The following is a 13,987-nucleotide window of genomic DNA, read 5'->3' as shown; positions in this document are numbered from 1 at the left end:
AGTAAAGTGAAGCACAATGTGGTCCAACGCCTCTTTTGCAACGGTCAAGGAACTCTAATCAAAAGAAAGACCAGGGAGGGAGAGAAACCCACTGCTTCTCCATCTGTAATCTCCGAATGCTCTAACCCCATCATCATCATACAGCCGATATGCAGTCTAGACTAGGTGCAGCAGACAAAGGATCATGAACAATGCTTGCCCTCGTACATCATAAAAAGAAAGAGGGTAAACCAGCCGGGAGGCAAGAGAATGGAGGGCCACTGAACGGTTGCCAACTAAGTACAAGGAAGTACCTCGATGGATTATATTATTAGGAGTACTTGTTCCTATGCATGCCCGTTTCTTTATCGGAAGAAGCCTGTGTGTATGTAGTATACAGTTTTCCGGTCGAAAATCAGTCGATTGATACCCCTACGGGATAAATAATAGTCTTTGGGCTAATCACAATGTAATTTCAACCATCCTGATTATTTCTTTTCTATTTACCCTACCTACTACGGCTACTACATTCAGATTGTCGAGTACTGCTAAACTACACTACTTACCACCACCATTATGGCCTTGTAAGAGATTCGATCCACGATTGCCCACCGTTTGGACAATCCAATTTCCCCCCTTCTCCTCTCTACCCCCTCCACCACCCCCCCCCCCTCCCCACCGTCCCCCCTCGCCTCCACCTCGCTCTCGTTAAATTGAGAGGGTCGGAGCTTGCCAAAGACAGTCGTGTCCGTCCAGAAAAATTTTTTCCCTTCTCTGTCGTTCAAGGGCCCAAGAACTTATTTCTATTCCCTGTCTCCTCCAAATTCAGCTTGCGCGCCGCTCATGCTCCGATCCTGCACCACTCACATCCACTTTCGCTATTTTTCTTCTACCTTCTCCCAAGCGTTTCCGAGCCGAACAACTGTCTTGAAGTAGGAGCATTTCTCTCCTCAGTTGCCAATGGCGGTTTCAGCGTCGTCTTCTGAGGTGCGGCAGGCCCTGGAGCGTGGCCGGGACGGTCATACCGATAAGGCAACGAATGATACCCTGGAGGCAGCCATTGCAAGCTTATGGGACAAGATAAACACACAGAAGGATTATGTACTCGATCGCGACGAGTTTGCCCTATTCAACTACTTCATATATCGGTACAAGGGCAACACCGTCGCACAACGGACCGTCGCACGGTTCTGGGATCATTATAAGGGCGACCCAAACGCGGCAGAGAGCAAGACATAAGTGTGTTGCGCATTGTGTTCTCTTTTGACTTTGGTCTCTTACCGGCTGCAACCGTATTCTTACTGAGGATGCATCGCAATCAATTTTCCCCGCCCAATTTAGGGTGGCATGATCGATACATTCAGAATCGGACGCTTTTGGACAAGTGGACCTCGAACAAGCCCAGGTCTCGAACATCCGAATAGGACTTCGAGGGTTATTACTTCACCCACGACCCTCCTGCAATGAGACACCCATGCGTGAAGAAGAACTCGATGGGAAACCAGCCAGATGGCTTCCGTGAGAGCCCTCTATCCGGTGTCGTTGTCCCTTGACCCTCTGAGCGAACATGAAAACGAAGCGAGGGAACGGATGGTGACTTCTCGAAGCCACCCCGGCGGATGCCGAGTTCGCGTTACCCGACATTCACTCACATTTATTGAGCGGATTCTCCAACCAACGTGAGTGCGGGCAAGCCGGTTCTCGGGTATAGCCGGTCTGCCTTGAACCCAAACCGAGCGCCTCCTTCTCTACCTGCATGTATGACCTTGGTCGGGAGACTTGTTTCGGGTGCTCGGATATGCTCTTTCTCACCTCCGGGCGCTCGAAATCCATCGCTCCGTGTTCTCGATCGTCGATTAGAAATCTTCGGGTCTTACTTTCCCTTGTCGCGCGGCCCCGCGGGTTGCGTGGTTTTTTTTCATTATGGTGTGCTGCGCACACTTGGAACATGACATCTATTTATACATTTTTATACGCCTGTTTTGACATAATAATCATGTTCTCTTTTTCCCCTTCCCTTTCCCGATTATCTCAGGATAATCGATGTATCATTCTAATTATGGCTGGTACCGCTCTTGCTGTACTTTATCACGCTGCATACTTGGTGTCATATAAACCAGGCTTATGTTCTGCATATTTCAATATATTCTTGGTCACAGGTAGAGGACACTAAGGACTGATTATCTGAGAAGTCTGTTGTACTTTAGGCCCGATCGTATCATTTTCGAAATCACTGTTCCGTATGGGAAAGCTATATGCACAAATCGCGGAATACATACGAGTGATGCACGGAGGTCCCTCATGTTTCATCTCAAGCGAGACCAAAATTGCTGCAGTATGTACCCATGGTGTCATTATGGAGGCTACAATTTATAAACATGGTACGAATGCATTCCTCCGCCCACATCTTCGCATCGGAAGGCGGGAAAGAAGAAATTCGGTACCAAAAGACCCCTCCCTGCTTCGACGGCTTACGGTTAACATGAATAAGGTAATAGCAACAGAGCCAAGGCCCGCGGTATTCAATTGGCTTGCCAGAGAGCACGTTGTGCCCTCAAAAGACCATTTCTGCAAGCCAGCCCGATTCTCCGACCTTCAAGCAATGGACAAGCTCATCGGCAAAGGGTAAGCAGACGTCACTAGGCTGTAGGTGCGAGCGACATGATGCCAGTGCACGATGTACAGGCGACAATTGATCTGTCCTGAAGTTGGTTGTCTTCTTGCTTCCGTCCATTTTGTCGTGGGGATTGCACCTTGTTGCATCCTCGCCATGAGCAGAGAAAAGGAATATTCGTTACAAATTCCTTTAGATGAACGTTCAACACCTACATGCCATCTACACCATGAAGGAAAACCCACCCTCATATGCTGGTAAGTCTAAACAACACACAAGCCTAGGGCTTGAAATTTTTTTCCAGAAGGGACAATCTAGACGACATTGTCGGATATCCAGATGACATGACGTGCCAATTATACACATCCAATTATTTATACAAAATAGCTCTATGGCGCGTAGCTGCTCTATTTGTTGGCCGGGGAATCAGGTTGGATCAGTTTGTTGGAGTCAGATGAACGGGTGTCCTTGGCAAGCACATCCGCTGGTGGATCTGCAAAGAAAGAACACATTAGCCCCAGTCTCGCCATTACCAGTGTTTTCGGTCACTTACCTGTCCTAGCAAACGCCGCTCGTTGCGCAATATCAACCTGTTTGACCTTGCCAGCTTCAACGTCCGCTCTACTCAAACTGAGGAAGGTCTTGGGGAGTCCCATCGAGGACAAGAAGCGGACACTCTCCTTCCACTCGACGTCCTTCCGGCCACTGTCCCAGTTCAACTCTTCTCCCATCAGATCAATGACACTAGGCAGGGCTTCAAGCGCTGCTTCGGCATTGAGGAATGCTAGGCGGGTTCGGCGTGCGAGAACATCAACAGCAGTTTGCGCGTACTCGTGGCGAACAGCATAACGAACCTCGCCATCGATAAAAGGATAGAGGGTCGAGATGCGCTGGCCTCGAACGGGGAAACGAGCATTAGTCGGCGAAGACAAAGCCGCAACCTGCCAAGCTCGATCACCGTATGATTGTGTTAAATGCTGCGCCACATCCGTTTCGAGCCCATAATGTTGGATGAGGTTAATGAAAAGGGTCTTTGAGTAGCCATGGGCACCAATCAAACGGACCTGATGGGTCTGGCAAGAGCCATCAAGAACAGCGCCGTCAGCGACTAGCCCGCTTCCTCCAACACCGCTAATATCGGGAGCGTTGGATACTTCTCGGGGCTTTAGGCCAAAGACGTTGACGGCCTCATCAACTGCCTCTTCGGCCATTTGCCGATAGGTGGTCCATTTGCCACCGGCACAAGTCAACAACCCAGATGGGGAGACTGAGATGAGATGGTTACGAACCAAAGCCTCGGAACTCTTGACCTTAGGATCGCGTACTAAAGGACGAATGCCGGACCAGGCGGCAAGCACATCACTTCGTTCAACGTTGATGTCAGGGGCCAAGTACCGACGAACTTCCGTGAGGATCCAGTTGATGTCTTTCTCGGAGGGCTCTGGCTGGGTAGTGATTTCAGTGGGTTGATCTGTGGTGCCAGCAATTGTGTTTCCCTGCCAAGGCAGGAAGAAGATAACTCGGCCGTCGGATGTCGACGGATCAATTAGCCCCATGTCTGACGGACTATAGTAACCAGGTAGAATGACATGGACACCCGAGCTCGGCGCCACAATTTCCTTGACATCGGGCTCGTCCATCTTTCTGATTGAGTCAGTAAAAGGCCCGGTCGCATTGATGATACCCTTCGCTTTGATGGTGAACTCCTCCACCTCCTGGCCATTTCTGCCCTGGATTACGTCCTTGAGGCGGGCCCCGGTCAACTTGCCAGATGAGTCCTTGGTCAAGCCGGTAACCTGCATGTGATTGACGACAGTGGCGCCGTACAATGCAGCTGTCATTGCAAGGGAAACGTTCATTCTCGAGTCATTGTGAGCACCATCTACCCACGTAAATCATTAGAGCTTATACTAAGATGCGGAGCGGCTGTTAGCCTCGTGACAGGAGATACATACCGTAGTAGACCATAGCGCCAATCAGGTTATCCTTTCTAAGCATCGGAAAAGCATCGATGGCTTTACTCTTGGTCAGGAAGTAGGAGCTCTCAATACCTTCTGAGCCAGCCAGAAAGTCGTAAAATTTAGTGCCTGCCCAGAAATAGGGTGCTTGCCACCACTTCTGCACCGGAACCATGATCGGAAGCCAGCTGGAAAGATGAGGGGCAGTGTTCAGGAAGTACTTCCGTTCCCGCAAGGCTTCCCTCACGAGCGCGTACCTAAAATAGGGACCTGTCAGATCTCTCATCGGAAGCAGGAAGTATTTTGGGTCGACTGACTGGTTATAATCCAATTCCCATACTGCCTTTTCCAGGTATCGCACACCACCATGTACAAGTTTTGTACTCTTGCTGCTGGTTCCAGAGCTGAAATCATCGCGTTCGACGATGGCGACCTTCAATCCTCGAGTCGCAGCATCAAGAGCAATTCCTGAGCCAGTGGCGCCACCGCCAATAACGAGCAGGTCATATTCCTCTGATGTATCTCCCTTTGCGGAACGCTTGAGATCCTCAATCTGCTCTAATCTAGATTTGATGCGGGGAAAACTAGGCGGCACCAGGCGGCCTTCGTGATAACCCGGGGGCGGGACAGCAGGGGCCTCGGAACCAGGGATATTGCGAGGGCGGTAAGAAATGTAGAGCACTCCAGCACCCGCAGCCGTGGCGAGTGACGTATAGAGCAGCGGTCGCAGGAATTTACGCGAATGACGGGAGGCCATGGTACGTGAAATGAGACACTAGGCACTTGAGATTTAATAGAGGTCCTCGTTGACGCTCTATTATCGAAGCAGTGCTGGATTAAACAGCTGGTTGGGAGGAGAATGGGCGGATGGCTGTTGTAAGATATAAGATATATATAGATAGATGCTATATTATCCAATGGCTCTTTGCCTGTCAGATTCAGGAGATAGAGAGAGAGAAAACGGAGCATGCTGGTAGGGTTCCAACCAAGCAATTGAATCGATGATAACTTACCTAGAATTCGAGAGCAAGATTCGTGAAGGAAGAGGTTTAAGAGACGGAAAGTTGCGAGTCAATTGTGTATGTGGAGGGTACGGGAGAATCTGGGAGAGGAAGGGGAGGGGTTTGGGTGGGGAGGGAAAGGAAGATGAGAGGGATGGGAAGAGGAGAGATAGGATGAAGAGGAGGAAGAGAATGATACAGAAAAATGTTTAAAGAGCAATCCGAATGCCGGGCCACTGGTCCACTTTAGTACTATAGCAATTATGTTGGAGAGGGAGGAATGAAGGATAGGTACGGTACTCCGTACTTGAAAATGTACCCGTGTCAGTGTGAATGATCAGCTCTCAATAACCGGCTAACCTTCCAGTCTGTCCACCTAATCCCTTTTTTTCTCCGCCAGAAAGCAGTAATAGCAGTAGGTTACTAGGTAGGTTGCTAGCAGCAGTGCGTCATGAGCTCTGCCTCTTTTGCGACAGACAGAATCCGGGAAGGGAATTGGAGGGAGAATGGGGGCGGGTCACGATGACGGCGTCGCGGCGTCAATCAGCATTGTCCCACCAATCAATGCCTCGGCAGCTCCGGCAGTGGATGGGTCTGGGCGATGACTTGGCTGTCGAAGCTGGACACGGTGCCCGCATGTGACCAGCAAAGATTTCCCGCTAGTTCGGAACATCTCCAATTTTTTCCCCAATCCGTTCTTCCTTCCCCCCCTTCCCCTTCCCTCGTCCAAGCTTCCCTCAATAGATAGACATTAGACTATCTCTGATTTCTCTGAAGGACTCCCTTCTCCGGGAGGGGCCCAGCCCGGTCCAAAGCATTGCCGACCAGGACTATGGAAAATTATTGATTAATTAGTCTAGTCTCTCAATAAATTTACATGTAGTACGCAGTACGGAGTAATAAGTTTAGTACTAGGTATGTATGTCTGATGAGTAGGTAGTCTTACTGCTAAGCCCCCTATCGATAGGGATTTATTTATAGCGAGGCTCTTCCCATCGGGCAGGGCTATAAGATGTATGATTTTCCCCGACCAACTACTCACAAGTGAGTACATATATTTACGGAGTACTACTACTATGTGCATACTTCCTGAGTATAGTACTCCGACTATCATCGTTATGGCTACTATTTATCATGCACCAGATCGCCACCATGCTTGTTATACGCTATCTATCTATTGCTACGGTGTCCCTTCCGTCCGCTTTCTGGACTTAGCTACCAAAAAAAAATAAAATAAAAACGAGCACCCCAGTTCTCAGTCGAAAGATTCAAAGACTCTTGGTGCGTTTAATCTGATACTCTGGTTGATGATGTCTCTCTGCTCCACTTGTCCAGCCCAGACCCTGGAAGGTGGGTAAAGGTACAGTACTCCGTATTGTTGGGGCCTGCAGGGTAGACAGAACGGAATGGCGTAATACCCCACTCTCAAGTGAACGGTCGGTTCCTGGGTCGCTGGTGTTTGACTTTTGACGTCAGTCTCTCCTCCACAATCTTGCTTGAATGCTGTTCTTTCTTTTGAAGATGAATTGCGGCCAACCATTAAGAACAACTCACCTTTTTCGATGAACCCCCTGCTACCCAATCGGTTAGTCACCTCGGAAATGTTACTTGGAGGTATTTCAGCCCTACCTACTTACCTAGACCTCCTGCACAGCCGATTTCAGTAACCAGTAAGTTCGCTACCTGCCGAACTGGAAGGACGATATCTTCATGTCCAGACTGTTAAGACACCGCAAGCCACCCAAATAGGATCTCTGAGGCTTGGGCCGTAAAGGTATTCAGCCTTGTACCTGGCGCCGAGTCCAACCAATCTGTGGAAATCCTCCAATCGGCAGCCTTCCTAATACAGAGATGATATACTATAAATACCAGTACCTAGTAGGTAGGAATATTCTACGTATAAGTATTCGACCAGGGGTACAAGCTTCGTCAAGAGCAAAGCCCTCGGTAGCCCAGAACTTTATAGTTACTGTGCGTACTGAAATCTTGTTACCAAATTAATGACCATCTGTAACTCGCGCGGCAAGGTTCCGAATCTTGAGGTCCGGCTACGGCCAGCCTAGATGTGTATTCGCATTCTCAGTCAGGTGGACTTGTATCTGTGACAATGATGGATAGGGGATTGGGTGCTTTTTCATCTGAAGAATGCAATTATGCTGGCTCATCATGCACATGTTATGGACATCGGGAGTCGTTCTACTCATAATATCATGGAATAACACTCATTCATTCGGAATCGTATGCCGATCAGCCGGGCGAACTACACCTCCCCCATCTCGTTACCTCCATCCACTACGCGTGCTATGTGTCACTCGTCTGCCTTGGCCAAATTCTGTGGCAGACTGGCAGCTGCCGATACTGCAAGAAAGTCCCAGCCCCGCAAAATGAAGTGATGTGCACTGGGGATGGGCGGAAAATTTCCGAGTGCGGAATCTGGGCCATCCCATTGTTTGTTCCCCTTGGTCTCACAAGCCTCTCCAGGACCAAGCCCCTTCCTACTAGGCTGATCTACCCCGGCTTTTCTCGGTCTGGGGTGAATCTTTCATAGCCTCTGGAACAGGGATTTGGCATTGGTTTCTTTGCAGGCAAGCCTGTACAACGGAAACGTTCCTCGCAAGAAGAAGAGTACGGGACTGCAGGAAGTATCACGTGGGAATACCATCATTGCACAACTATGTTATAATAGATCCCAAATCCATCAGCTGAGTTGAATCTTCATCCCTTCAACCATTCCGACAGTGAGAATCGATTACATTCATCTTCGGTCGTCATGGCTATTGCAGCAGCCCTTTTATCTCTTCTGGACAGCATTATCCAGTCGCCTTTGCGGGCGCTGACAGTGTTGATCCTCACGATCCCTATCATCTATATCATCCTGAACGAGCTCACTCGAGCATCTGCAAGATTGCCTGGGCTCAAAGGTCCCCGTGGCTTACCACTTATCGGAAATCTCGCTCAGATCCGGAAGAACGCCGCAGAGCAATATCGCATCTGGTCTAGAACATATGGACCAGTCTATCAGATTCAGCTGGGAAATACTCCCGTGGTTGTTGTAAACTCAGCCGCGGCTGCGAAAACTATTTTTGGACAAAATGCACAGGCCTTGAGCTCAAGACCAGAGTTCTATACCTTCCACAAGGTGGGTCCGTCTGCTTCCCCTTCTCTAGCCCTCCCCGGCTTTCGGTAGCTCTCCTGCACTGGACAGGCTTAACATGTTAGTATAGATCGTCTCGGATACAGCAGGCACAACTATCGGCACTTCTCCTTATAGCGAGTCATTGAAAAGACGCCGCAAAGGTGCAGCCTCGGCGCTAAATCGTCCTTCTGTGGAATCCTACGTCTCTCACTTGGACGTGGAATCCAAAGCCTTCATTGAAGAGCTCAACCGTTATGGAAACAGTGGGAACACACCAGTAGATCCCATGGCGATGATTCAACGATTGAGTCTGAGTCTATCCTTGACCCTTAACTGGGGAGTGCGCGTGGCATCCCAGGAGGAAGACTTGTTCGATGAAATCACTCATGTTGAGGAGGAAATCAGCAAGTTCAGGAGCACGACGGGTAACTTACAGGACTATATCCCTCTTCTGCGGTTGAATCCTTTCAGTGGGAACTCTAGAAAGGCCAAGGAAATGAGAGATCGCCGAGACAGATATCTCAACTCATTGAACCGGGACCTGGATGAGCGAATGAGGAAAGGCATACACAATTCTTGTATACAGGCGAATGTCATCCTTGATAAGGAAGCAAAGCTCGATGCAGATGAGCTCATCTCAATCAGCTTGACGATGCTATCAGGGGGTCTCGATACTATAACCACGTTGGTGGCATGGAGTCTTTGCCTCCTTTCGCAACGACCGGATATCCAGGACAAGGCCGCGAAAGCCATCCAGGAACTGTATGATCAGGACACGCCGCTTTGTGATTCTAAAGACGATCAGCAATGCGCTTATGTCGCTGCTCTTGTGAGGGAATGCCTAAGGTAATTTACAGGACATTTCTGGCCTCGACATACACACTCCTGACTATTATTTTTGCATGCAGATACTTCACCGTCCTCCGGCTTGCACTTCCTCGAACATCCATCCGGGACATAACTTATAAGAGAACAGTCATTCCAAAGGGCACCGTCTTCTTCTTGAACTCCTGGGCTTGCAACATGGGTCAGTGGCTGCGCATAACTAAATTTGCCCTGTGGCAGAGGCTAATTACATGGAACTTCAATTAGACCCCGAAGTCTGGAAAGACCCCGAAAACTTTCGACCCGAGCGGTGGTTGGAGCAACCAGATGCCCCAATGTTCACATACGGTATGGGCTACCGTATGTGTGCGGGCTCTCTCCTTGCGAATCGGGAGCTATATCTGGTTTTCATGCGCACCTTGAATAGCTTCAGAATCGAGCCGGTTGACGATGTCGACTGGCATCCTGTGAGAGGAAACTCGGACCCCACTAGCCTTGTGGCGATACCCAAAAGGTACAGGGTTAGATTTGTGCCGAAAAACAGGGCAGCACTTGCAGCATCGTTGGCTCGTTGATCGAGACCATGCCTGGTGGCTCGCATTTGATCGACTCGAGTCTTCTCAGAAATACATTACCCGGCATGGAATTCTGATTGCCATCCAATGCTCTATAGCATGCGCCCAATAAAAGACGGCTGTCTTTCCCGTCCTAATGAACCTTGCATTATCCTGTGTGTGCATATTTAGGCATTCATGTGCAGTCCCTAGGCAAATCGAGCCCGAGTATGATGAAAAGCATGGTATGCCTTTGTTTGAGCCTCGGATTTCTCACTTGCCTGGACCACCTGTTGGTTAAGAAGTATGTAGAGAATGCGCGTTGATAATAGAGAGGCTAATTCTTAGATTTCTCGTTTCTCTCCAAGCCCACGCTGTTCGGGGAAGTCGAAGCCCCTGTTTGTACCGCGAAAGGGGGTTGTATTTCGTTTTGAGTCATTTTTGCGTCAGAATGTCAAGTAACAAAGGGTTTGTCATAGAAGGGGCTGTGGTTTAGTGGTATAATATTCCCTTAGCATGGGAGAGGTCCGGGGTTCGATTCCCCGCAGCTCCATTTTTTTGCGATTTGCTCAGGCAACTAGTTAACTACCAAGTTCTAGAGACGCCTAGGTAATTTTTACTACTGTACATACTCCTCTATAGCAAATCTGATTATTTTAGTATATCAGTGCTGAGGATGTCTAGATAGCATACACCCATGTTACATGTTTTTTGTAGGCCGGCCTAAATAACCATTAAGCTATCATATATAAAAATAAATACTGAAAGTCTGACATTGATATCGACCATATAAACTCCAATAGAAAGTTTAAAAAAAGGACCCACTGATATATTATCCTAATCAATAACAATACCTTCAGCCCAGAAGAATCCCAATAACTCCTAATACAAGAACTGTTTTGATAAAGATACATGTATTTCCACTACCAATGCCGGACGTATGGGAAAGACCACCGGTTGTCACTATCAACCATCCCTTCCATGGCTCCGCCCAGCGTCGCCCTTTATCTGGAGGAGGACTTGGGCTACTGTGCAACGCAGTGTCTAATTCGGCCGACGGAAAGGCCTGCTTGCTTCCTACGGGTACAGTACCCCTTTGAACCATGCCGTAATGACAATGAGCTCTGTGTTCATAGCGGGGTCATGGTTCGAGAATCACTGGACAACTATTTTGCCTGATGTCGTGGTTGAAAATCAGCAGTTCTGCTTTTTCGGGTCGCGTGAAACGAAAACTGCTTAATAAGCAGCTTAATCACATGACTTCCAACTGATTTTTCATGTATATGACTTGGAAATTTTGCTTCATATCATCTTTTTCATACTCTTGCACATGCTATTTGTAAATTATTCTTTTTAAGTTATTTCCCAAGTACTTCGTAAGTACTTAATAAATTATTATCTAAATAAAAATAAAATATCAATATATTTACAATAAAAAGCTACTTACTAGATATTTAATATGATATTTGTTTACATATGATAATATTCTGCTGTTTATTACAGTACAAACCTAAGATATCTAATCTATTTAAAATATCTAATCTACTTAGTTTATCTAGCTTATCTAAACTATTTTATATATTCCGAATATTCCAACAATCTATTATCTGTTTTAACTATTTTATATATAATATATAATTTCTTTAATCTTCTGTCTGCTTCTAGTTTTATTTATAGCTTTTTAGACTATATTTTACTTATAAATTTAAAAATAATCTAATTAAATAGCTAATTAAGAAAATTATTATTAAATAATTTTTAATTAATTTTATTATTTTTCTTACTCCAGCCAGCTAATATTTATTAATCTAGTTTATATTTTAATATTATATAATTTTTTTAAAAAAATGATAATCTAATAAAATACCAGCAGTCCCGCAATCTCTAATAATATTAAATAATTTAAAAAATTTATTTAATATATTAATAAATATTTAAAATAATAATATAACTATTATAATATATTATATTAATATATTATAAATATAAAACAGCTTATATTAAAATCTAATATATTATAATAATAATAAATATTCCATTATTATATTAAATAAATTAAACCAAAAAAAACGATCTCAACTATTAATTTATAAAAATAAATATAATCTAAAAGATTATTTTTAGAAAAAAGCTTAATCTAATATAAATATATTAAAACTATTTAAATTATTATTTTTATAATAAATATTTTAATATAAATTTTAAAATTTATTTTTATTATAAAAAATACCGCAGCTGCTTTAATGAAAATAATTATATTAAATAATTTTAAAAATTTTTATTTTATTTTTTTTAAATATATATTTAATTCTAATAAATTTAAAGACATCCGGAAATATTTTTTGATTTTATTTTCTGAATTCAAAGATAAAATAACTATTAATACTGACTGTTTTCTAAGTATTAGAATTTATATTATTTATATTATTAACTATTTCATTAGATTTATTTATATTTAAATATTATTTTATATTTATAATAAATATTATTAGATCTAAAATTATATAAAATATTTTAAAAATTATTAAAAATAAATTTTTTAATAATTTAAATAGTATTTATAACATCTGCAACAAGTTATATTAATTTATATTAAAAAAAATAAAAAAAATTTTATAATATTGCTTATAAATTTTAATATTTAATTATAAAAATTAAAATATTAAATATTACTTTTTTTATTATATTAAAATAGATTATAAATAAAAAACTTCAAAAATTATATTTATTTTACTGCGATCTTTCCAACTGAAATTATTTATATTTTAAAGTTATTATTATTTTATAGAATTTAAAAAATAAATAGATTCTAATATTTAATAAGATCTATAACTGTCTGTAGAGATTTTTAATTAATTAAATTTTATATATTTAGAAAAACTAATATAAATTTTAAAATAATAATTATTAGAAATAATTTATTATATTTTAATATAATCTTATAAATTTATTTATTATATATTAATAATTGTTATCTTTAAAAAATCTTCTATTATAATAATAATAGATATTTTTATTATAAATCTAATTATTATTATATTAAAAAATATTGCAAATCTAATATTAAAATTTTATATATAATATTAATATAATTTTTATTTTCTAAATTTTACAACTATTTATTTTTTAAATATTATTTACTATTTTATTATATAATCAAATTCATATTTAATAAATTTTTTTATTTTAATTTTTATAAATATTACATTTTTATTATTAATTTTAATCTAAATGATTTTATTCTTTTGATTTTAATAAATAACTAAAAAAATTAAATTTATTTAAAATTATTAAAAAATTAAAATTTTAATATAATTATATACCATCTCCGAAGCTGTAATTAAAAAAACTTTTATAAAAAATTTTTAAAAAAATTAATTTAATAATTATTTTTATTATATTAAATTTTGAGAATTAGAAAATCTTAATATATATTATAATTTATACCGAATATTTTATATTAAAAAATAATAAAGAAAAATTAAATTAAAATTTATTATTTATTATTATAATTTTAAAATTTATAAAATTATAATAAGATTTAATAATTAATAAAATAGTTAGACTATATTATTTAATTTGTTTATCTGTAATAATATTCTGTTATCTATTTTTATATAACCGTGTTTCTCACCGCTCTAGTAATAGAACTTTAATATAATTAATTTCTTTATTTTTTATTATTTTTAATACTTAAAATAATCAACTATATTAATTATATTAAATTATATATTATTAGTTATATTTAATAGTATATTCTGCACCTGTTTAGATATATTTTTTAATATATTTTTTAAAAAATATACTAATTTCTATATTTATTTATTATATTTTTATTTTCTATATTTTTTTGAATACTTCATACTTATATTTTTTTANATTTTTTTATATTTTTTTTAAAATTTTTTTATTATTTTTTT

General features: G+C 41.7%; 3 protein-coding genes and 1 non-coding gene across 4 annotated transcripts; 3 read left to right on the top strand and 1 right to left on the bottom strand.

Moving 5' to 3' along the window:
- Positions 1–939: 939 nt before the first annotated feature.
- On the top strand, positions 940–1,218 carry ASPACDRAFT_37656 (uncharacterized protein; the record flags this gene model as incomplete). The annotated part of the gene is made up of 1 exon (XM_020200321.1): positions 940–1,218. The coding sequence occupies one exon, from the start codon at positions 940–942 to the stop codon at positions 1,216–1,218; it is 279 nt and encodes a 92-aa protein (XP_020050955.1).
- Positions 1,219–3,000: 1,782 nt separating this feature from the next.
- Positions 3,001–5,308, bottom strand: ASPACDRAFT_48652 (glycerol-3-phosphate dehydrogenase GUT2; the record flags this gene model as incomplete). The annotated part of the gene is made up of 4 exons (XM_020202169.1): positions 3,001–3,086; positions 3,147–4,475; positions 4,549–4,808; positions 4,869–5,308. The coding sequence occupies 4 exons, from the start codon at positions 5,306–5,308 to the stop codon at positions 3,001–3,003; spliced, it is 2,115 nt and encodes a 704-aa protein (XP_020050954.1).
- A 2,751-nt stretch (positions 5,309–8,059) lies between these two features.
- On the top strand, positions 8,060–10,366 carry ASPACDRAFT_128177 (uncharacterized protein). Its single transcript, XM_020197108.1, has 4 exons — positions 8,060–8,691; positions 8,777–9,534; positions 9,597–9,715; positions 9,781–10,366. Exons 1-4 carry the CDS (start codon positions 8,323–8,325, stop codon positions 10,086–10,088), a joined length of 1,554 nt encoding a protein of 517 aa, XP_020050953.1. The 5' UTR covers positions 8,060–8,322; the 3' UTR covers positions 10,089–10,366.
- Positions 10,367–10,548: 182 nt separating this feature from the next.
- ASPACDRAFT_t322 lies at positions 10,549–10,620 on the top strand. Its single transcript has one exon. It is a non-coding gene; the product is annotated as a tRNA-Ala (tRNA).
- The last annotated feature ends 3,367 nt before the right edge of the window (positions 10,621–13,987 follow it).

Source organism: Aspergillus aculeatus, assembly GCF_001890905.1.
Source record: "Aspergillus aculeatus ATCC 16872 unplaced genomic scaffold ASPACscaffold_35, whole genome shotgun sequence".
Classification (NCBI taxonomy): domain Eukaryota; kingdom Fungi; phylum Ascomycota; class Eurotiomycetes; order Eurotiales; family Aspergillaceae; genus Aspergillus; species Aspergillus aculeatus.
This window is presented reverse-complemented; position numbering and strand designations above follow the sequence as displayed.